The sequence below is a fragment of the Micromys minutus genome (genome assembly GCF_963924665.1).
Source record: "Micromys minutus genome assembly, chromosome: 29".
Lineage (NCBI taxonomy): Eukaryota > Metazoa > Chordata > Mammalia > Rodentia > Muridae > Micromys > Micromys minutus.
Window position 1 is genome coordinate 8177810 of NC_137964.1, and position 23848 is coordinate 8201657.

General features: G+C 47.4%; 1 protein-coding gene across 1 annotated transcript in view; it reads left to right on the forward strand.

Annotated features, from left to right (window-relative positions):
• LOC308439289 (cilia- and flagella-associated protein 337-like) overlaps nt 1–19532 on the forward strand; it is a gene marked incomplete at both ends in the record, with an annotated part of 75046 nt that extends 55514 nt beyond the window's left edge. The window contains 9 exon segments of the mRNA XM_080941017.1: nt 2679–2774; nt 4282–4340; nt 4698–4839; nt 5675–5714; nt 6822–6910; nt 8468–8661; nt 14680–14777; nt 19303–19500; nt 19502–19532. Of these exon segments, the coding sequence (XP_080797143.1) occupies nt 2679–2774; nt 4282–4340; nt 4698–4839; nt 5675–5714; nt 6822–6910; nt 8468–8661; nt 14680–14777; nt 19303–19500; nt 19502–19532 (947 nt within the window).
• Nucleotides 19533–23848: the final 4316 nt, after the last annotated feature.

Sequence of the window (23848 nt, forward strand, 5' to 3'; positions counted from 1 at the left end):
CCTTTTGCTACAGAAATACAAACCCAACCACCACCACAGTAACACTTCCGAAGAGCAGAATCTCTCTCTCTTCCTCCCTCCCTCCCTCCCTCCCTTCCTCTCCCCCCCCACACATGCCATCTCCAGTGCACAAACACAAAGGCATGTGTACATAGGCACATGCACACAAGGTATATGTACCCTTCCTCCCGTGAAGGAGCAGCCTGGTTGTTTCTTGACAGTAACACCAAAGCCTTTCTCACATGGGCTTGGTGAAGAGGAGGCCATCTTTCATGCAGAACCACAGTACTTTTTGGGAAAGGGGCTTGCAAAGCTGGACAGAGTGAAGTCTTTTTTTTTTTTTTTAATTAATTTGTTTATTTAACATATATCTATATGCTGTTTTCATGCACACCAGAAGAGGGCACTAAATTGCATTTCAGATGGTCATGAGCCACCATGTGGTTGCTGGGAATTGAACTCAGGACCTCTGGAAGAGCAGCCAGTGCTCTTAACCACTGAGCCATCTCTCCAGCCCCAGAGTGAAGTCTTTATTCAGCTGATTCACTAATGTTTCAGCTCCCTTCTTCAGCCTAAAGGGGATTATTGATTCCTCTTCCACACCAAAAAGAATTTGATTATGAGAGAAACCAGGGGATCTCAACCAGGTCAAAGCTCAAGAAAGCTGGCCCACCTGAGACAGAGGAGGTTGTATAGGAAAGTAATCTGTACCCATTGGTTAGCTCTGTCAGCCATCTTCCCATCAGCTTATTTTATCTACTGCACACACTGACCCTGAGAGATAGGCAGTGTCTGCCTGCTTACATCCACAGGAGCCTGACACTTGAGAATGAAACTGGGCTCACTGTTAACAGCTGCCATTGGCTGAGCAACTTTGAGAGAGGGGCGCTTTGGGGCCATTAATCCCTTCCGGCTTCACAGTGAGGTTATGTAAGAGATTCATGGGATCTCCACTGTGAAGGAGGTCATCTCCACTGGACAGATGGGCACGGCTGAGGTGTTGTGAAGGGTGCACTCCTGGACCCCACATGGATAAGAAGGAGGCTGGCACACCTTTGTTCTTCTGTAGCCATTCCAGGGATAAGCATGAGTAGATAAACAGGAAGGTCACATTTGTGACCTCCCAAAGATCCACTTACTAATGCCCTTATATTGAATATTGGGGGGCTGTAAGCATTCAGTATATGTAGCTGCCCATTTCCTCTCTGAAGCCCCCATCCTGGCCTGGTTCCGGGAGGGTCATGGAAGGACTGTGCTTTTCCCAGGCTCCCTTTCTACAATAGTCTTTGTGGGTCTTGAGTTTCACTAAGAGACACTAGGGGGCTAGGGATAAAGAGTCCCCAATGCTGGCAGATGGGGGAACTTAGGCATCTAGAGCTAAGCTAATTTATTTGGAAATTGGCAGTGTCCTTTGAGTCCTGGTTTGATGGTTGCTTCCTCTACCTAGGCCATCTTCCAAGAGTCAACACAAACACAGCCCATGTGAGATACCTTCCCTGGCTCTGTCCCTTCCTGAACATGCCATTTTGTGGGTTGCTTGGGAGTTTTGGTTAGTTTAGTTTGGGGTCTCTGCTGATGTTTGTCTTACACTTGACACATGGCCTTATCCAAAGACATGTACTGCCCTGCTACTTACGGTCAAAGTCTACCATTGTCTGGATTGCCTTTGGGGCTCTGTGGAAAATAGCAGACTTCCTTTACAAACAGGGCTTCTCTTTTTCTGACCTTGTTTTGGGAGCTCCAACAACCCTACCCCCCATCCACCCTACATACACACACACACACACACACACACACACACACATACACACACACAGACACACAGGTACCTCTACCTTCAGAGTATCACATAGTCTTGGTTAAGATTACAGGCTCAACTTTCTTCAGATAAGAACCCATTCACCTAGCTTCTGAGATTCCTGGAATGCCTTCCCATCTAAAGAGGCATCTCAGTACCTTAGCCTTCAGCCAATGACCTTTGCCCACCTTAGATATTCCTACCCACCTCCCCAAAACTATATATATATATCCCTTGAATCACCCCAAGTAAAGTTGATTTGTCTCCTCGAAGCTGGTCCCCTGTATCTTGTCATTACCATACATGGGCTTCTGAACACCCCACCCCTGACACCCCACCTCTGACACCTTACCCTATTCTCAGTCCATCATCTGCTCCATTTGCCCTCGTGGACCAATATTGGCTAAAGGCCCGTAGGGGGCAGGAAGGGTTACAGACATGCTTAGATGGAAATGAAAAATAAACAAAAAGGAATGTTGATCTTTAGGTCTTCCCATTTGCTTAAATGTGAATCTCCCCTTCTGGCAGCAGCCTACCACTGTATGGGTGAAGAGGTGTGTGCTTAATTAAAGGTTAAATAAAAGTTGCTCACCCAGGAGCACTCTGGGGAAGTATCTATGCATCCTGGGCTATAATGCCCACCCTGACCCCACCAGCTTGACTATTTATGCTGCCTGGGTTTCTCAGATCTCAGAGAGAGGGGGGGGGGAACCACACATAAGCATGTGCTGGGGAGAGAGAAGTGAGAAAAAGACTGAGAGGAAGGGAGGGAGGGAGAGAGCTGTGGGGAGGGAGAGACAGAGACAGGGCCCAGTGAAAACAGGCAGGGAGATTGTGAAAACAAAACAACAGGCCCGCCAGGCCCACCTTTCATTTCTAGGTCCAGATAGAAGTGTTTCCCGACTTGCCTTTCTAAAGACTCGACTGACGAAGTTGGATTCAGCAGCCGCTTCTCTCATCAGCAATGGGCCCGGAGGTGAGGCCTCTTACTTCTGAGATAAGGCCATCCCTGGTCCAGGTTGGGTAAGGAAGCCCCTACCCCACCCCGAGTGGCACAATCTACCTCTGCTGTTTCATCACTGGCCTTACAGATCCCAGGCTAACACTCCAATCTGCTCCAACCACAGCCAACCCTACAGGAGGGCAGCTGTGTAGCCAGGATACCAGCCCATCTTCCTCCAAATCAAGTCTCTGCCCTGCTGTTCCTACAGCCTGCTGGGCCCCAGGCCACCCTCAAGGGAGGGTGATGCCAGGAATCTCAAAGAGACTGTGAGGCCCACCGTGACACAATTAAATTGGGCCAAACAGAAGAGCACAAGGCAAGGGAAATTGGCCTAGGCAGCTACAGGTGGCCTCACAGAGGAACCAAAGGAGAAGGGCCAAAGGGTCATGCAGTGAAGAGCTAAAAGGATGCTGAGGTCATCAGTGGAGCTGGCAACTCCTAAGGAGAAGGAAGGGAGGGCTCAGCAGGGGTGATAGCAAGCTAGCCAACCTTAACCCAGGAACATGATTTCTAAGCTTCAACGGTAACAAGTGGGCCCAGATCAAGCCCCCAGATGTTCTAGGATTTTTGATGAAGTCACACAGGCAGTGGCTGCTGTCCTGGTAGTGGGCAAGGCTAAGCTGTATGTATTTGACCCCTGGGTGTTTGGTTGTTTGTCACCTTTGAGAGGGGCCGCCTTCTACATGTTTCAGTCCCACACTGCAGGTCTTTTGCTATCAGATGCTGTTGAGGCCTGGGGGAGCTCAGCTGTCTCTGACTCCTCTGGGACCCATCCTCACTCTGTGTGCTTTACCTGGAGGGAGCATACACCCCTTCCCCAAAGAAGAGCAGGGTTCTGCAGCTATCCAAGATCTGCTTGGGCTTCTCCACTTCACAGAGATTTGCTAGTGAACCTACATGTCAACCACATGCAAGAATTGAGGCCACTAGGCCAGGTATATACACATACACACACCACCACCACCCCACACACACGCCACACACACCACACACACACACACACACACACCACACATACACACACATATATCACACACTCATACACCACACACACCACACACATACACTACACATTCCTCATCCCACCACATGCCACACACCATACACACACACCATACCCCACACATATATACACCACCCCCCCACATAAACCACACATGCTCCACACATACATACACACACACACATATACATCACACACATACACACTACACACACCACACACACACACAGGAAGACTCAGCATGGCACATATTGTACAGTTGGCCCCCTCCTCTGCCAAGGTCACCCTGATTAGTAGAGGAGAACCCACCTAGTCATCAAGGTCAAAACTGCTCCCCGATATGGTCTTACAGTTCTAACTGGAAAAAAAAAATGCACCACATAAGGAAGAGATGTTTGCCCCTGGTGTGAGGCCGCAGAATGGGCCCAGCACATATTCAGAGTCCAGCCCACCCTTTACCACCTCCCTCTTCCCCAGGTTCTGTCAGTTTCTGGAAGCTCTTCAGTGGGCCTGGCCTCATTGCAAACTTCACTCCGGTGAGTTGGGGGAACAGTTAGGTAACATTCTGGCTTCACTGTTGCTATTGCTTGTTTGCTCTCCGACACTGGCCTAGGCATCAGGATTGTCTGCCAGGTTCCGACGCTTTGATATCTTCCTGACATTTCTAAGTGGCTGAGGGTGAGTTACTGCTTTTGTTTGTTTTGTTTTGTTTTGTTTTTGAGGCAGGGTTTCTCTGTGTAGCCCTGACTGCCCTGGAACTGGCTCTGTAGACCAGGCTGGCCTTGAACTCGCAGAGATCTGCCTGCACTACTTCTCGAGCGAACGCTAGGACTGAAGGCCTGTGCCGCTGCCAGAGTTACCTTTGTATTATCTTTGCCTTTGTTATTTCTCAGTCCAGAGAAAAAGCCCAGGTGAGCGGCATCGTGGTGACGTCAGGAGATACTCTTGCCTACCTGGCTGACCAGCACGGCTTTATACATGTGTATGACATCCAGGAGTATGGCCTCCGGGGAACAGAGCTTCAGGCTCCCACCAGTACGCAGTGAATTTCCTCATGTTCAACCCTAGATAAGATTGCTTTGTTTCTTGGGAGATGCTCTTGTGGGAAAATTAAGTTGTCCCAGTGCAAGGGGTTACTCTCAAAGCTCTCAGAAAGCAGAATCTCAGGGAAGTCGTTTCCTGAAAATGTTTGATGTCAGCAGAGATGCAGGAAAGGGGCATCTGTTGGCACCAAACAGGGTGACTGCTTGCTGTCCATTGAGACAAGCTGTGTCTAAGGCCACAAATGGCAGTTCCGCTTGTAGAGACTTGGCGAAGGAAGTGACAAATGTGCACAGAGATTTATTTGCAAGATTGTGCAACAGAGAGAGGGAGAGAGAGACTACATTAGGACTGGAGTTTGTACTTCCAACACTCATATAAAAGCCAGGTGCAACACACACACACACACACACACACACACACACGTCCCCTGTCTCCTAAGAGAAGACTGGTGGTCATGATATATCCCAGCGCTCAGGAGTCAGAGACCGAGGATCCCCCTGGCTAGCTAGATGAACGCCATGTTCAGCAGGAGCCCCTGCCTCAGTAAATGAGAAGAGCAATGGAAGAGACGCCCCACATCAACCTGTGCTCTCTACATCTGCATACCTGTGCCCACACACTCGCAAGCACGCCAGCACACCATGAACATGAACACACAAAATAAAAATCACCGAGGAAAGTCACTGACTGGGTAAGCATGTTCCATTGGTCCTATTTCATACCACTTAGGGAATTAAAGCAGAAAGACCAACACCACCACGACAACAATGCCACTTCCCACTGGGCACACATCCGTACTGGACTCCTTTCTCTCTTTTCCACTTAGCCGTGACATCCTGGAGAGCTCACGTGAGCACGGTAACGTCGTGAGTATCATCTTTTTGAAGAGTATCTCTAAAAGAAGGAAAACCGTTGGAGTCTTGGTCACATCAGTCCTTTCAAACTCCCTGTGAGCTGGCTGAAGGAGGAAAACTACATTTCCATTTTGCTCAGGACGGAACAAGAGGGATTCGATCCTCATGGAACCTAAGGGAGAGATGCTGGGGGCTGGGCTGGTACTGCCATGAATTCAAATGCTAAATGCTGAACCCCAGGATCCATACACCAAATGACTGTAAACTTTGCTCATCTTATTCTCCGACTGGTTAAATAAAAAAATGACCACCAGCCAATTACTGGGGAGAATAGAGGCAGGCAGAGCTTCCTTTACCATGCTGGTGTGTGTGTGTGTGTGTGTGTGTGTGTGTGTGTGTGTGTGTCTCACAGGTAGGAACCATGAGAATGAGTGGGGAGGAGAACTGTGAGAATGAAAGGGAAGAAGAAGATGGAGAGATCAAGGGGCCTCTTTAGAAGGGGTGGACCAGGAGCGTGTGGCAGAGAGAAGTGCCCCCTGACAGGCACAGTCCAGTGAGACTCAAACAGTGTGACTTGGGGAGTACAGCTGAGAAATACCCAGTCTAAGAAAATAGTTCAGAGGTGACCATCCAGTAATTGGGCTAAAGTTAATGAAATACATTGATAGGACTCTGCCTTGACTATTGGGGGGGGGGGGTAGGAGGACTGGCAGGGTCATCATAAAAACTAGTGGAGTTATCAATAACAATTCCAACAGCACATTGACCTGGCAGTCTACTGCACATGTATGAGCTCAGTTGGTCTGGATTCACATGAAGCTTGAAAGGACTGAATGCCAAGAGAGAGAGAGAGACAGAGAAAGACAGAGAGAGAGAGCGCGCATTTTCACCAGTTCATTTTTTCTGACCGCTTGCTCTTCCACCTAGGCCGATCACCCGTTAAGTGGTTTTCCCATCCCTTCCACCTGCTGCTTCAGGGTGGGTCTGGGATTCTGGAGGGAGTGTGAGAGGAAGGTGAAGAAAAGATGGTGTTTGGGAATAAATCCAGCTTCTCTCTTCCTTTCATTTGGATCTGATCTCCTTTTTTGACAAATCAACTCCCCCCTTTTATCTTGCTAGTCTGGAGCTGATAGAAGGGGACAGCATCTTGCTATCATCCTCCCTTGACGGCACTGTGCGCCTGTGGGACAAGGACGGGGCATACATCGGTAAGGCCCGCCTTTGCTCCGTTCAGGGCCAAGGAGCCGTGGCTCCACCGAGTCACACATTTGTGGTAAAGTGTGTTAGTATGTCCAGGCTGCCATGAGCAGAGTGGTGTAGACAGGGTTGCTTAATGAAAAATTATTTCCTTCTGAGTTCTGAACTTTGGCTCCAGGATGGTAGCCTCCACATGACCTAATGAATTTACTTGGCTTTCAGAGCACTGGCCTCTTGATCCACACGTGATAGAGATAGCTCTCCATTGTATCTTTTAACGGGAACACTAATAAGTATCAGGTCTTATGACCTTACTTAAAGCTATTTACTGTCCCTGTCTCTTCCATTTTGGGAAGTGGTGTTGAGGCTTCAATATATACATTTTGGGGAGCTGTGATTTGGTCTATACCATAATATTAGCTTCTTGTATCCAAAACTGGGGAGGGGGAAGCAAAGCCATCTGAACTCATTGAAATCTTTGGGAAGTTTTATCATGAGGATCATAGCCAGGTAGAGACATTCAGCTATGTAGTGGGCAAAGGCCTGTATGTATGGACCATAGCAATAAGAATAGCCTAATAAATATGAAACAGTCATGGCACAGGCTTTCTACCCGTATTAAAAATTTTTTTTTTAAATGTAAAAAAGAATTCCTCACCCCAGTCCATCAGGAAGCAGTCATAGAAAATCATCATCTCAGTCCCTTAAGTTGGGGTGTCTGGTTTTTGGTATCTTATGAATTATAGATACGTTGCCATTTTAAGGGATAACTTGCAAATGTTGTAGTTTTAAACAAAGAAGAAACTAAAGAGCTTAGACTCGGGGATTTCTACCTTCCCTTTTCTTTTCTCTGTCCTTTCCTTCTTAAGTAAAGGGAAGGGGGTTGGAAAGAAAAAGGGGGGAATAGAGTATTGTACAAGACATTAGATAAATTGGAAGGAGGAATGGAGAGTCACCATGGTTTAGCTGAGCCATAAAAACCATGGCCATGTGGGTTGGCCAACTGGAGCTAAGAGCAGACCAGATGAAACACAGTAAGTAATAACTTGGGTTATGGATAGGAAGATAGATTCTAACAGCATGGAGGGTAGGCAGCTGCCCAGCTATTGTGCTGCTTAAAGCATTTTGAAATAAAAAGGCCGCATGTGTGTCTTGCTTCCAAGAACATAACCAGTCTGAGGCAGGTAGAAACCCGGATGCAGCATTATTCAATATTTATTACAGCAGAAGGACCGTCTGGTTACGGCATCTTGACCAGTAGCTTGTGTTTCTTGAAATAGATCTGTGTCTGGTCGAATTTATCTTTCAAGTTCTTAGTACATTATTGAGCAGCCTGCACCTACATGGTCAGAGGCGTTCTAGGATTCTCTTTCAAGGGTTAGTTAGTTGCCCGGTATTTGTTTGCTATAAGGCTACCAGGGAATAGCTTAACTGGACTGCGGTGGCGTTGCTAGTCTTAAGGAGGTCTCTACCCAGGTTAGCAGTAAGCTTTACTCTGGTTAGAAGATGGGTTACCATTTCCCATTGGGATGTGCATGGTCCTTGCTCATTTGTCTTTATTCCTCCAGGGACCTTTGGGCAGAATCGCCCCTGGGATGTCTTCACTCCTGACTCCTGGGCTCACCCAAGAGTCCCCTTTGAGGTTCTGACAGACCCTCAGAGCCTGCCTACACACCCGGTACTGGAAACAGATGTTCCTGCTGGATGCTTGGGGGGATGGCAGGAGCAGGGCCACGTGACAGAGGAGAAGGTCCTGTGTGAGGTTGGTGTCTGAAGCAAACACGCGTGTTTCCTTTGTGGGTTCTCTGCTGATCAGCAGGATGTACACACAGGCTAAGAAAGTCAAAGCATGATCTGGTGAACCAAGGCAACAGGAGAAGGAGAAAGTGTCTCCTCCATCCTGGGCAGTGGCACTCACTGATCTGGACCAGGAGCACATGTGATTCATCTGTGAAATAAAGGACAGGATCTCTGGGCCCTTTTCTCCTTTCTCCTACAGAGAGGCAGCTGTCCCTGGCCTTAGAACATAGCAGCATGCTCATCAGTCCTAGTGTTGAATTTGAGAAGGGCAGAACCTGCACACTCAGCCCATGCTTCCTCTTCTGAGACGCATTTAAAAGCGTCTAATAACTAACAGGAAGCTATGATCGGCTTAATGCCCGACTCCATGAGAATCAACGTCAGAGCAAAAGATTTGGAGAGGGCCCTGGGAGATGCAACCTTGATTTAGAGCTCTCGAGAAATATATGCATTTCCAAGAAATGCTTGCCCTTTACTAAATTGAAAAGAAGGTCATTTCATGAGCTATTGCTTGCCAGCTATGTCACAACTCAAAGCAGGACACCTGCTCTGCCAGCAGAATCACGTCTTCAGTTTTTTTCTTGGCAGCCTCACAGAATACAGATCTTCCAGTATAACCCAGCTATGGACTCCAGCTTAGAGCCCCAGAGGTGTTCAAAATAGAAACAAAGGATCCAGGAAAGCACATGCCAGGAACAGCTTCTGCCTCACCTGAAGCTCCTGCAGCCTCGTTCTCAAGGTTATGGAATGGTAGATACCACAGTGGCAGTCTGGGGAGACTCGGAATGTGGCATGCACTGCTGGCTGATTTAGAAACACAGTCGTTTCAGCTACCATTCAATATGGAAAACTCTAATGTGTTCATTAATTCTGATAGGCCCGCAATTTAGCAAACAAAAGCTCAGGCGGAGGTGGGAAGAGAGAAAGGAGAAAGAGGGGGGAAAATGACAAAGCCCCAGTCAGTTCTTAGTTCAGAGACAGATCTAGGGAGAAATCAAAATTGAGGCTCAAGGGGAAGGGGCTGGGGAGAGTTCTGGAGGGTACAGTGGGAGGAAGAGGAGACAAAGAAAGAAAGGAGAAAGGTAAGGCAGGAAGAAGGATGAAGGAGGCAGGATGCTCAGAGTAACAAAATCAGGGTACTTTAATTTATAGTGTGCTGCTTGCTCTCTAAGGATGAACTAAGTCTTTCTGAGTGATTTTGATCTTGTATGAGATAATGGTCCTTCAAACTAGGGGGATATGGTAGCAAATCATGTGACACCTGGAGCAGCAGCTGAGAGCTCATACCCTAAAGACTGACTCAGAGAGTGAGCAACGGAGATGGGGTAAGGTTCTGTAAGCCCCAAGCCTAGAGAGTGCGCTACAAATGTTACCAGTCTTTAAACACTCAAAGCCCACCTCCAGTGACACCCTTCTTTTAAGAAGGCCACAACTCCTAAGACTCTCAAACAGCACCACCAATGAGGGGCTGTCCTGGCTAGTTTAGTGTCAACTTGACACAAGCTAGCATCATCTGAAAGGAAGGAACCTCAACTGAGAAAATGAAAAATATCTCCATGAGATCTGTTAGGCAGGCCTGTAGGGCATTTTCTTAATAAGTGGTTCATGGGGGAGGGCCCAGCCTATTGTGGGTGGTGTCATGCCTGGGCTGGTGGTCCTGGGTTATATGAGAAGGCAGACTAAGCAAGCCATGAAGAGCAAGCCAGTAAGCAGCCCCCCTCTATATCTTCTGCATCAGCTCCTGCCTCCAGAATCCTGCCCTGTTTAAGTTCCTGTCCTGACTTCCTTGGTGATTAACAGTTATATGGAACTGTAAGTCAAACAAATCCTTTCCTTTCCAACTTGCCTTTTGGTCATGGTGTTTCATCACTGCAGTAGAAACCCTAGGACAAGTTGGTACCAGGAGTAGGGTATTGCTGTGATAGACCTGACTGTGTTTTGGAGATTATAAAAGGACTTTGGAATTGTGGGCTTGTGAAGCCATGGAGTCTTGAAAGCTAAGAATGCTGAGAGCAGTGAAGACTATGGAGGCCTGGATTGTAAAGTTTCGGAGGAAAGTTTAAAGACTCTGACAGGGCCGTTTGCTATTTTGAGTTGAGAATCTGTGGTTCCCATTAGCTAGGACCAAAGAATCAGCTGTGATTAAAAAAAGACCAGCATTCTTAGGGCGAAATCTTCTGGAACATGTTTCCTTGGGGTCAGGACACAGACGCTGTGTTTCAGAAGCAGCAAAGTTTGAACACCTCATGCTGGCAGCCAAACTTGGTAGTGTAAGAATCAGTGGTACTGATTTTGAAAGCATAAAGGAGAGCAGCCTAAGCTTGGCAATGTGTAGCAGGGCTGGAGCCTGTGACGAGCATCCAGGAAAGGCTATTGTTGAAAGTGCAGCCCAGTTCCAGCAAGGGACTCCAGCAGTTTTAGAGATGCCAGTACCATGTGACAACCACAAGGAATAGCAGATGTGGAGTGAAAGTGCCCTGTATGCATAGGTTTATATTTTTCAAAACCTATTTTAGTAAGGGTTCTTGAACACTCCAAACACTCTTATAACCCAACTGACCAAAGAGATGGGAGGAAAATGGCTAATCAGACAACAGGGACATGGACCTGTTTATTCATGCTTCTTTGGGATGACCAAGCCAGCTCAGTCAGTCAGCAGGGTCTCAAGGGAGGAATCAAGGACTGAAAAATAAAAGACATTTAGACAACACTATAACATGACTCCACTCAATGCTGAGGCTGAAGCAGCTTTATTTTTCTGCAGTCTGACTTTATGCCATTCTAAGTACAAATAAGATCAGTTCTAGGTCAAGAAAAAAACAAGGCAATAAACAAAGTCCTGTGGTATTCAGGGACTTATCAAAATGATCAAGATCTTGAGCCTACTTCCTTTTCCTGGCCCAATGTCAAATTCCTGCCAAATTTCTAGAAGTGGCCCCAAGAGCTTTCCACACTGGGGCAGATCCAGTCTTTATTACCTGCAATCCACCCCACTAGCAAAGCATCAAATACAAATAAGCAGCAGCAGCTCAATCCATAAGAAACCATGAGGCCCCCACTGATAGGCAGGAGTCCGCCAAAGTGACAGGAAGCAGCCAGAGCACCACCAGGAGTTCTTTGGTGTGCTTCTCTCTACAAAGTCACAACAAGCAAAGATCAGTGAGGCAAACCAATGCCACAGCGTCGTCAGCGAAGACCAACAAGGCGAACGAATGCCAGAGTGTTGTCCACTGTCCGTTGGGTTGTACTCTTCCTAAACATCATGTGTCCTGTCAAGCAAACCTGCAAAACATCACACGCCCTTTCACAAGGCAGCTTCCAGAAAAAAAAAAAAAAAAAAAACCCCACGTGTTTGTTCTCAGCAAAACATCCTCTCATAAGATGGCTTCCTGAAAAACATCACAGGACACCATTGAGACACCAAAGAAACCAGAAATTCCCATTTCATGTGTGTGCTGCAGAGGGCTGAGCCAGAGAAGCAACCCAAGCCCTTTGGAGGAGGCCGGAGGATTGTGAGTGAGCTCCAGACACTGGATATTATTTATACTGTTGGAGAACGGTTTTGCTTTTATTTGATTGTGACTGGATCTTCCATCTTGAAGTAAGAATGTATTTCTTTTTTTTTTTTTTTTTTTTTATTAATTTTACAGGAGCCCACAGTTGAAAGACTGAACTTTATAAATGATTTTTAAGTTTTAAAGAGAAACTTCCATTTTTTTAAAGAATGAATTTTAAGGTGTTTGATTTTGTAAAAATTATGAAACTTTTTATTCTTCTCTCATATATTACATTTCAACTGTAATTTTCCTTCCCTCCTTTCCTCTCAGGCCCTTACTCCCAACCTTCCCTCTCTTCCAAGTCATCCTCTGTTTCCCTTTGGAGGCAGATCTTTTGGGTGATTCAAGGCTTACAAAGTTCCTAGGAATGGTGTGTAGAAACATCCAGGATGGGCAAAGGTCATTGGCTGAAGGCTTAAGGTACCTAAATTAGCATGCAGAATCATTTTAAGAATCTCAGGTTATCACTGAACAGGTTCTTATCAGGAGAAAGGAAGTTGATCCTGTTATCTAACTGAGGCTGTGTGGCATTCCTCCGGTAGAGACAGTGTGTGGGTTTTGAATTTCCCAGACCAGGTCAGAGAAGGGGAAACCCTGCCAATGAAGAAAGTCTTCTGTATTGCACTGAACTCAGAGGTTATCCAGTCACAGTAGGCTTTGACTTTAATTAGCAGAGTTTTTCCCACATCTTCAAATTAAGGCTAGACAGGACACTCCAGTTGGAGTAAAAAGAGTCCCAAAAGCAGGCAAAAGAATCAAAGATTCTTCCCACTTTAGGAGTACCACAAGGACATCATGCTACACAACTACAGCCCACATGCAGAGGCCTCATCTCAGACCCATACCAGCTTCCCTGATTGTCAGTTCAGTCTGTGAACCTGGTTAGCTGGTTCTATGGGTTTTCTAGTGGTGTCCTGCCCCCTCCGGCTCCTCCAATCCTACCTCCCCATCTTCGGCAGGGATCCCCCACCCCAACTCTGTCTAATGTCTGCATCTGCTACCACTAGTTGCTGGCTGAAGACTGATGGTGATGATGCTAGCTAGGCTCCAGTCTATGACTATAGCAGAGTGTCATTAGAAAACATTTCATTGACTTCTCTTTATATTGCCAATGACATTTGATTCTACCTGACTCTAGGTTATGTAGCCTGGTTCCTGGCCCTCTAGGCAGTGTCAGGGATAGGCTCCCTCTCATGACATGAGTCTCAAGTTGGACCAGTCACTTGTTGGCCACTCCTATAAGTTCTGTATCACCTGTTTTTTTTTTTTTTTTCAGGACATCTTGCAGGCAGGACAAATTGTAGGTTCAAAGGTTTTGTGTGGCTGGGAAGACTATGGGACTTTTAAAGATTGTAAAAATGTTTTATGCCATGATGTTGATATTAATGTGTGATCTTGGAAATGAACAAAAAAGAAAAGGTTATGGTTATGAATGCTTTTGTGTCAAGTTGACAAGGGTCAATTGTCTTGGCTAGTCTTATGTCAACTTGACACAAGCTGGAGGCATCTGAAAGGAGGGAACTTCAATTGAGAAAATGTCTTCATAAGATCTGCCTGTAGGGCATTTTCGTAGTTAGTGATTGATTGAGGAGTGTTGCCATCCCCAATACATCCCCAATGTAATCCTAGGTCTATAAGAAATCAGGCTGGGCAAGCCATGTGGAGCAAGCCAGTAAGCAGCACCCATCCATGGCTTCTTCGTCAGGGTTCTGCCTCCAGTTTCCTGCCCTGCTTGAGTTCCTGTCCTGACTTCCTTTGATATGATATGGAAGTGTAAGCCAAATAAACCCTTTCATCCCCAGTTTCTATTGGTCATGGTATTTCATGAAGGTATAGAAACCATAACAGAAGAAAAGACTATAGGGGACATCTCATTCAAAACACCACAAAGTTACTTCTGTGATAAAATGGACAGGAAACAAAACTCCAAGCTCTTATATGGTATGTTTGGACCAGGAATCCAAATTGTAAAATTGCAGAAGGTATTTCATTGCCGTTTGTGAGAAGACCCCAAGCTCCAGTACCTTTATTAGTCATGTGATCTTCAGTAGTCCCTCCTGCTGAGATATGAAATGGAAGGTGTATTAGGCAATCTAGAAGTTTCTTTCCAGCCTTCAAAACTATGAGATTGTCGTATTTTCTGTTCAAGGAAAACTTAACGCATTAATTGGACTCTGGATGTTGATAGTGCCTTTTCCAAGATGCCAGGTGATTTTATAACAACCATCCTTCAAGTGAGTTGACCAGATGCTAAGAACTCACAGGAAAACGCTCCAGGGGAAGTTCTCCTGTCCTCTGGCCAGTTCAGCCAGCCCGAGTCTTGTTCTACCATGGAAAAGACACATTCCCCACTGTTGGCTCTTGGTCCCTCTTACCAGAGTGGTCATGGCCTCTGATCTCACTTCTCTGTCTTTTCCCTCCAGACTGAGAAGACCCCTAATCCTCCCTCCCCAGAAGGTCCCATTGTCGAAGCCGAGGCGAAGCCAGATAGAAGCCGGTGGTCTGCGTTTTGCCATGGCAGGTCAGTCTGGACAATCAGGCTGGTCAAAGGAGCCACCCACTTCTTCCCTTCCCTCCAGAAGATCGTTTTGGTGTTGGCCGAGGTCTGATCGCTCTCTGTTTCCTACATGTGTTATTTGTCTCAGCTCCCCCAGCCTGTGAGTATAACTGAGGTCACTACTCAAGTGTCACCCACTGAGCATCTTACCTATGTGACTTAAACCCGCCCCACCCCCCATTTTATCAGGCAACCACCCATGACCAAGGCCCATCCATTTGTCTTTGCCGACAGTTCTGTGGCAGGTGTTACCTGACTTGACAGAACACAAGGCAGTGTGGCCTCACCACCTCTCACACGGTTTCCTAAGGGCCTAGGGTAAGGATAAAGGCTCCAGGGCCCCCAAAGCAACAAATCCCAGGGTACCTCAAAGCCCCATATGCTCTCCAGGTCCCTATGCACTGGGACATGGCAGGTTCTAGAAAAGCAGAGTGCTCCCTGCCAGTTCTCGGAGATCTTCCTCCCGAGGGTTCAGTCACCAAGAGACCCAAAGAAGCAGCCCCTTCCATGATGCTCCTCTCACCACAGAATTTAGGTTAAGAGCTTGGATGGGTGGTGGCTCCATCCTCCCCATGTGTCATGTCTAAGAGCCTGTTTCCATCTGCACAGTTATCTAACAGTAAAGAAAGCTACAGGGACCCCTTGCCTTCCACCTACACCCTTGAAAGCACAAACAGGGGCACAGAAAGTAGAGGATCCAAGGCACATGCTTTCCAGCTGGCTCAGCATGCATTTTGGAATCGTCTAGGAGTGTCTGCTCACTTCCGCTTACATCTCAAGGGACAGCACACAGTCACGTGACCACAGACGGTCACAACTGAGGCCATGTCTGAGGAGAGGAGAGTGAGGAAGGGTTTCTGGTAGACAAGTAGCAAGCTCTGACCCAGAAGCTAAGAATGGAAAAGGCTTTGGGTGCTTTTAGAATGTGAGGGTCTGTCACACAGAAACTCTGCCCACCGTGATGCATCATGTTAGAAGGTGTCTGGAAGCCACAAATCCAAAGGTTGTCTGGGGCAAATAGTGAATGTATGGGAGAACAACATAGACTTGGAATTTAGCAACAGTGACTGGATCATTTCAACTTCCTGTTTATATACCTGGAGACCTCCCGAGAACGTACGGGATACAGTAAGAGGGCAGATGTGGTGGCGTACCAGAGAATGATGTCAGTTGGAAACTAGAAACAGCAGGCTCCTTCCCTGTCCACTGACACCGTTAGCATCTCCACCCTAGACCAAGGTGGCCAGCAGCTGCAGACTGAGCCCTGGTCTTTGGTTTTGTTTTTCGAGACAGGTAGAGATGGCTGCCCTGGATCTCACTCCGTAGACCAGCCTGGCCTCAGACTCACAAAGATCCTCCTGCCTCTGCCAAAAGTGTGCACCCCCACTGCCCATCTGAGCCCTGTTCTTTACACACCCCCTCAGGCCCTCTTTTGCCTCCGGTTGCCTCTCCCCTCAAAGACACAGACACGGCATATGAGACCATAAATGGTTCCAAATGTCATTAAGTACAGCAAGAAGCCACCTGGATAGGTGTTGTTTGACTCTCTTCTGCCCAAACGGTGTCAGCACAGAATGGCGGAAGGGGAGTTAACTCTAAATTTAGATTTGATTCTCTGTGTTTGCTCACCACAAGAATCAAATGAGCAGCTTGTGAAGGGAGAGGCATGCAGGGAAGGACAGAGGAGGCAGTGGGCCTGTTGGGTGGGTCCTAACCCATCAACCCTGGTGGGATAGGAAGCCTTAGAAACCACACACACATTCTATCAATGTGCCAGATCGATTTGCATCATGAAGACTGCACATCCATTCACCTGTCTTCGGGTGTTCAGCGCATCGTAAATGAGCTTTGATTCCTGCTTTTTACAAAAGTGAAGCAGACATCTATCTGCAAAGCACATAAGCGCAGTGTTCTTCCCAATTTCTAGAATTTCCCCAGACTACCATTTACCATCCGCCAGCTGAGTGCCTTCAGCCCTAGCAAAGGCTGTTCTGTTTTTCTCATTATTCTCACATTAATATAATTTTTGCTTTGTTCGGATAGATTTATAATCACAATCCAGTGTCCAAGAGGCACGGGCAGGTGTGCAAACAAACACAGCTGGTTCTGGCTAAGCGCACACCTCTCTCCCCATTGGGGAGAAGGCTTCCATTGCTGTCCGGCACATGGGAGCACTCACAAGGCTGTTGAGCATTTTCAGGGAGGGTATTGATGGTGTCGCTTAGACCACAGGGTCCTTTTAGAAAGCATCTACTACAGTGATTATGTAACAGATTCTTCGGAAGTCAAATCATGTGACTAAACGTAGAAAGCAAGAGAGATCTTGATGGGAGACAAGCCGCTCCTCTCTCCACTGTGTGGAGAATCTCCCACCTGGGCGTCTCAGACATTTAGGCAGGAAATTCGATAAGACTCTGTTTGCATTTTCATTATGTTACTGGAGGCACCCCACTGGGGATCCCTACAGAAAAGGAAACTGAGGCTCAAGGAGATGGTGCTGCCTACCAGAAGTTAAGTCACTAGTTAATCAGGCACAGCAAGATTCTCTCGCTGTTCTTAAGCTTTTCCTGCAGCTCTCCTCTGAGACCAAGCCTTGGGCTTTTCTGTGAACATAAAAAGAAAACACAGACTGTACCTGCTCTAAACACGGGAATGCCTTGAGCAAGTGGCAGATGATTGTGAATCAAGCATCCACCCCTGCAGAATGCAGCCCCAGGGTTGGCGCCAGGGCAACTCACGGAGGTGCTTGTTGCCTGGGGTCCCTTTAACGTTTAAACAGAGTGGTGGGAAGATGTCTCAGAGGTGTTGCTTCCCTGGCTCAACAGGGTGAGGTGCAGCACAGGAATCATTTCAAGATGAATGGAAACAGGGCCGTGAGCAGACTGCCCAAAAGGATGTGCCGCACAGAAAAGGGGGTAGTGGAATAGCGGTATCTGCATTTGGGCAGAGAATGCAGGCCAGGCCAGAGAACAGGGGACCAAGATGGCAGCAGAGATCCAGAGACAAATCATGTTGTAGGAAGCAGGGTTAGGTACCCCTCATTCTTCTGAGCATTCCAGGTCTTGTTGAACATAAGCCTGAAGTGCCTCTGGAGAAAGGCTGTTAGGCATTTGCTTCACAGTACTTGTTGGGGGCTGCTCTGTGCCTACACTGCACTGTAATAAAACATGGGACACACCCACAAACAGAGAGGAGTCCTGAAAAAAGACAGGTCGCCAGCCTCCATAGTTTCCTCATGCAGCTCTTATGTAATGGGAGGAACGTGAAGCATCATGGGAACATTGGTGCAGGGGGTGATGGGAGAGTGTTTGGAGAGAGGGAATTCATGCTGGTGCCTGAAAAATATTAGTGTGAATATTAGGGCGTGGCCACTTGAAAGGGGCTTTAGAAGGAAACAGAAGTACTACCACACGTATGAGGCCGAGAATCTTGTGCTAAGTGAAACAAACCAGTTGCAAAATGACAAATATTGCCTGATTCCAAGGCATGAGGTACCCACCCAGAGCAACCAAACTCATGGAGTCAAAGTAAGATGGCTGCTGTTAGGGGCTGAGGAGAAGGAAACAAGGGGCTGCTGCTTAATGTGTATGTTTTCAGTTTTGTAAGGTAGAAGAGCTTAGAAGCTGACCATAGTGGAATGTATATATAGTCCTGGCACTTGGGAGGCAGAGGTAGGAAAATCGGGTGTTCAACCTCACCCTCAGCTACATAGGGAGTTGAAAAGGCCAGAGACCAGCCTTGGGCTGTGTGAGACCCTGTATCAGAAAACTAAAAGTTCTGGAAGTGAATGGGGACAGTGGTTGCATAGCGGTGTGAATGTATGAAATATGGATTTGATTCAGGTAACTTATACAATGTATTTAATACTGAAATTAAAAATAAAGAACTGGGGCGGGAGGACCAAAAAGGTGACTCTGTTAAGAACACTGTGGCTCTGTTGGAGGACCCAGGTTCAGTTCCCAGCGCCCACGTGGTAACTCAAAACCATCTGTAAACCACTTGTAATCAAGTTCTAGGGCATCTTCTGGTCTCCCCAGGTACTGCACACTACACACACATACACATACACACACACACACACACACACACACTGCACAGATGCACATGCAATCTAAACACCCATGCATATGAGATAAAATGTTTTTAAATTTTAAAAAGTGCAGAGGTAAAAAGATGAAGGAGCAAAGCCCCTGAGGAAGAGAGTAGAGGGGCCATTTTGGCTTTGAGTAATTCAGTGCAACTGAAGTGGTGTTGGGTTGCGGGAGCCACTGGAGCAAGAAATGAACTGAAACAGGTAGGAGCAGTTGGCTTTCCAAGGTACCTAGAAAGGACTGGAAGGGGAGAATTGGTGAGAGACAGTCCAGGGAAAGGGTTTACATAGACATATGTATTCAAAAGGCATGGTGGGGCGTTGTGGGGGGAGGGGCTCTTGTAGCTGCCAGCCTTCAGACACCTGAAGAATCCTCACACTTGTCTCTGCCTCCCCCAGACTATTATCAGCTCGAAGAAAGCCTTGCTGGAAGGTGCCTGAGCTCAAATGGCCCAGCATTTACCAGGCCCTCCAGTGCCATGAACTCGCCTGTGTGCCTGCTCTCGGGGAGAAGCCAGATCTCTCGGTTACTGGCTCTGACTTGTTCCCTGTCAGTTCCTGCAGCCAGGAAAGAGAAGCCGGAAAGGAGGAAAAGCTAACCCTGGAGCAGTTTCTTGCCTGAGTGCTAAGGACCTCGACCTCCTTGCTTGGCCAGTTCTTTCCAGTGTAATGGAGAGGTCTGGCTGAGATTAAGGCTTGGCCCTGAGGCGCAGAAAAGAACAAGATGAGAAATGATCTCAGCCCCCGTGTGCTCATCCTGAAACAATTAGAGCTAAAATTTCAGAGAACAAATCGAATTCGCAGTGTTCTTTCTGGAACGTCAACGTCGTCTCGCCGTGTAGAGAAAACCCAGAGCAGGTGGCCGCAGCGAGTGGCCCCCAAACAGCTCCTCCAATGGGCCACCTAGCACTTAGGGCATCTGCCTGGGGTAGGCTAAGGACAGTGAAAAGCAGGGAGACTGCTGGAAACAGAGAAGACACTTTGCTAGTGTGCTTTATGCCAGAAAGGCCTGCTTTCAGACAGATGGAAGTTCTCAATTCCTGACAATACCCTGGGAATAGACACTGTTTGCAGCCGTCTTCCCAACAAGAAAACTGGGGCTTCCAGATGTTCATCCACTCACTGTAGGAGATCGATCAGGAGGGGCGGGGACTTTTCTCAACCCCAGTACTCAGGAGAGGCTAGGCGTGGCTCCTAGGAGCTGCAGGTCAGTTCCTCTGTGATCAGTTCCTCTGATCAGCTCAGTGGGCAGATCAAAGGTAATGTGACTATGTTATCCTCCCCCCACCCCGCTCTGGCCCCTTCCTGGGCTGCCAGTGAAAGACCCCTGCAGACTGAGGTGTGTTCCTCCTGATCTTGAGATAGATTACTATGCATTTTTCTAGTTCCTTATAAGAGACATATGGGGATAAGGGGAGGAGGAGTTGGGGGAGGAGGAGTGTGGAGAGGAGGAGGGAAAAGGAGGAGTGTGGAGAGGAGGAGGGGAAAGGAGGTGTGGGGAAAGGAGGAATGGGAAGAAAGGGAGGGAGAGGAGGAAGGGGGGAAAGGGGAGGAGGAAGTAAGCCAGGTGGCTTCCAAAGGCTGTAAGAGGAAGGAGGATACCCCCAAACAGTTCTGGAGCACAATTCTACCAGCATCTTGGTTCCACATTTCCGGTCTCCAGAGCTATGAGAGAATAAGGTGTGTCTGAAGGCAGCCTTTGGCTCCTGTGCACCAGCAGCAGGCCCAGAAAAGGAACGCAGGCAACCATGCTTTCTAGAGGAGCACAGACTCCCGGGGCATACAGAGCACCAGTGCTGAGCTGCTAGCCTTCCGAAGGTTTCTGTAAGAACCTTCTCACTAGCCAGTCAACAAATACTGTCTGCCAAAATGAAGACGGTGGTGCCACATTCCTCTGCTTTGGAGAATGTGGCTGGATGCTGAGCAGAGGCAGGTGTAACCCAGGTTCCATTTGGGGTTATTTCGGAACACTTTTGAGCATCCACACCTGCTCCCTGGACCACTGCCCAGAGTCTGCTCCAGCTTGGCCTTCTGAATTCCACATCCAGAGCCCTGCTGCTTTGAATGACACAGCCTCTGCTCTTTCTATAGTCTACCCTTCGGACCATGTGTGGTAGCTGGGTTTTCTTTCACCGAAACTGGGCGGTCCAGTACAGAGTAAGCAGCACCTCCCCGCTGAGGACCAGGGCTCAGACTTATACAGAGAAATCCCAGGCCGTTAGGAATTGTGCGGATCATGACCACAACACAGTCATTGCTGTTGAAAATGCACCAGCTCAAGAGTCCAGAACAGACATGTTTTGCTATCTACACGTGAAACACTGTTTACCTAGGAGAGGTACCACAAGTTTATTCTTTCAACTGTTAAACCCAGAAATCATGTAATCTTAGATATGTACCATTCAATAAAGACAAATAGGACTTTAATCAGGTTGCCCCAGTAGCTTTAATGATCAGGTAGCCAAATGCTTTCTACTCGATGTCAGCCTTTCTCAGTGGGCGGCATTTAATTCTTCCATGGCTCTAAATGTGACTGATATCTTTTCAAGCTACTCTTGGGATTAAACAGTTCTGCTGGGGAGGTGGGGAGCATCCAAATATTCTCAAACAAAAGTTGGATCACAAAACAGGCTGATTAGGGTAACCATGGTCAGCCTGTGATCTTTGATTGTATCTCAGACCCAAGAAAGAGCTGTAAAGGACATTTTGTAAGAGAATGGAACCTGAACCCTGATGAAGAGGTGTGTCAGAGAATGTTTCCTGGGCACAGTGGCAGCCGTGTTGGGAGGAGAAGTCCCCGTGGGATTGTGCTTGGGAAGATTCGTGTTGAGCCTGAGAGGGAGTGGCCGCATGATCACTGAACTACTTTCTGCCTACATAAACGAGAGATAAGAGCATCACAGGAATATGGGTTGATTTGATAGAGTTTTTTTAAGAGATGTCAGAGAGGGATATATACATATACATATGTGTGTGTGTGAAAGCTGTCAGAATCCAAAAGGAATTGTGTCAAGCCACAAGCAACAAGCAGAAAACCCCAGAGGTCTAAGTACAAGCTTTGCTAAAACCACAAGGATCACCACCACCACCACAACCTCAAGGCCCTGCACCCTTACAAAGAATCCTCCTTGGCTCAGTCTTGCCCAAGTCACCCAACCCTGACTCTATCAAGCCTGGCCCAGCCTCACTCTTATCTGTCTCTAGATGTCTGTAACTGTCACTCCTAAGCCCAAGAATTACGGTTTCAAAGTACATTGTAGCTTTTATTTTGCTTTTTGAAATCTCTCTTCGAGTGTCTCCATGTTTTCCACCACTACTCTGAGAAAGTGCTTCTCAACCAAGTCAGGTAAATGTACAACTCGGGAGACCCTCAGCTGTCAGCACATCCTCGAGACTAGAAGGAACCACCTGGTGTTTCTAGGCTGCAAATTGATTCTCTAGACATTGTTGGTACCTTCTGGCTCACAGATGCACCTGAACCCAGAGACAGCCCCGGGCACTCAACAGTTAACAGACTGGATTTCCACTAAACACTCAGCAGCTGTGTGGTTCACCAGTCATGGAGAAAGGCATGCTCCTGTCTCACAGCCATGTTGATTTATGAAGCCATACTTTCAGACAGCACCAAGGAGGGACCATGCTTGTGTGCAGTGTTGGCAATGCTGGGGTACTGGAGACAGTAGGGACGGACAAGCAGGTAGGCAGCTCACTAGCTGTCATCAGACCTCACTGGATGCTCACTGTGCAAGTTCATATATAGTGCACTAGTTGCTTTAGTAATCCTCAACCACCACATGAAGGCATCTGATTGCACAGAGGGAACTAGCTGAGGGCAGGTTGTGTGGACTATGGAAAACTACCAGGATCTCAACTGTGTCTGAGTTAATCAGGCAAGCATTTGGTAACCTTGTCCAGATCTTCCTCCCTCCCCACTCAGCTGAGCCCCTCTCAGTACTTTCCTGTTATGTTTTACCGATCAGGAAGTCAACTCCAAGCAAACTGGAAATGGTGTTGCTTGGACAAGACTTTAAGTCCTTCTAGAACTAGATAGGACCCAAGGGCTGACGAGATGGCTCAGTGACCAAGATCACTTGCTGCTCTTGCAGAGGATCAGAGTACAGTGGTTGCCAATACTGATGTGATGTCTCATTGCCCCCAAGTCCTGGGGATTCAATGTTCTCTACTAGCTTCCATGGACAAGTGCAAACCTATGAATGCATGTGCCCATGAGGTCCCTGGATGCAGTGCCCCCAGAGGTTGATACCTTAGGGGCCATGCTTATCAATCCAGAGGACTGCTGTAAAGGCTGGACAGGATAGCAGCCCCCAGTCTTTCTGGCTTCCCCACACTGCAGTGTTCTCTCCATCCCATCCTTGAGGGCATTCACCATTGTGTGTGTGTGAGAGCATAGGAGTCAAGACAGGGTTTCTCTGTATAGACCAGGATGGTCTCAAAGAGATCCAGTTGCTCCTGCCCTCCAAAGTGCTGGAATTAAATGGATCTTTTTATGTGTCAACCCTCAGGCATTTTTGTTATAGATACCAAAATCAGCCACCAGGATGGTATCAGTGCATTTTAGGTGTCAAACTTCTCAATGCCCAAAGACTAAGACTTTGTATTTGAGTGAGGTCACCAGCTGGTGGCACTCTTCCATGGCTGGGGAAACTGGTCAGGGACTAGCAGGAAGGTGTGTCTTCGAAGGGGATGCTGGGTACAAATGGTTTTTTTCTTCTTTTTTTCCATCTGACAGAAGGTGAAGAATTTTCTCCTGCCACTTGCTCACAGCCATCATGTGGCAAGGGCCCTGGGGAGCCATACCATCAAAGACCAAAGAACTCTACGTAGTAAAACCCGAAGGACAATGAAAGAACTCAAGATGACAAATATTTTAAAATAACAGAATTCACCAATGTCAAATTTTAATATTGGACAATACTGACAGGTT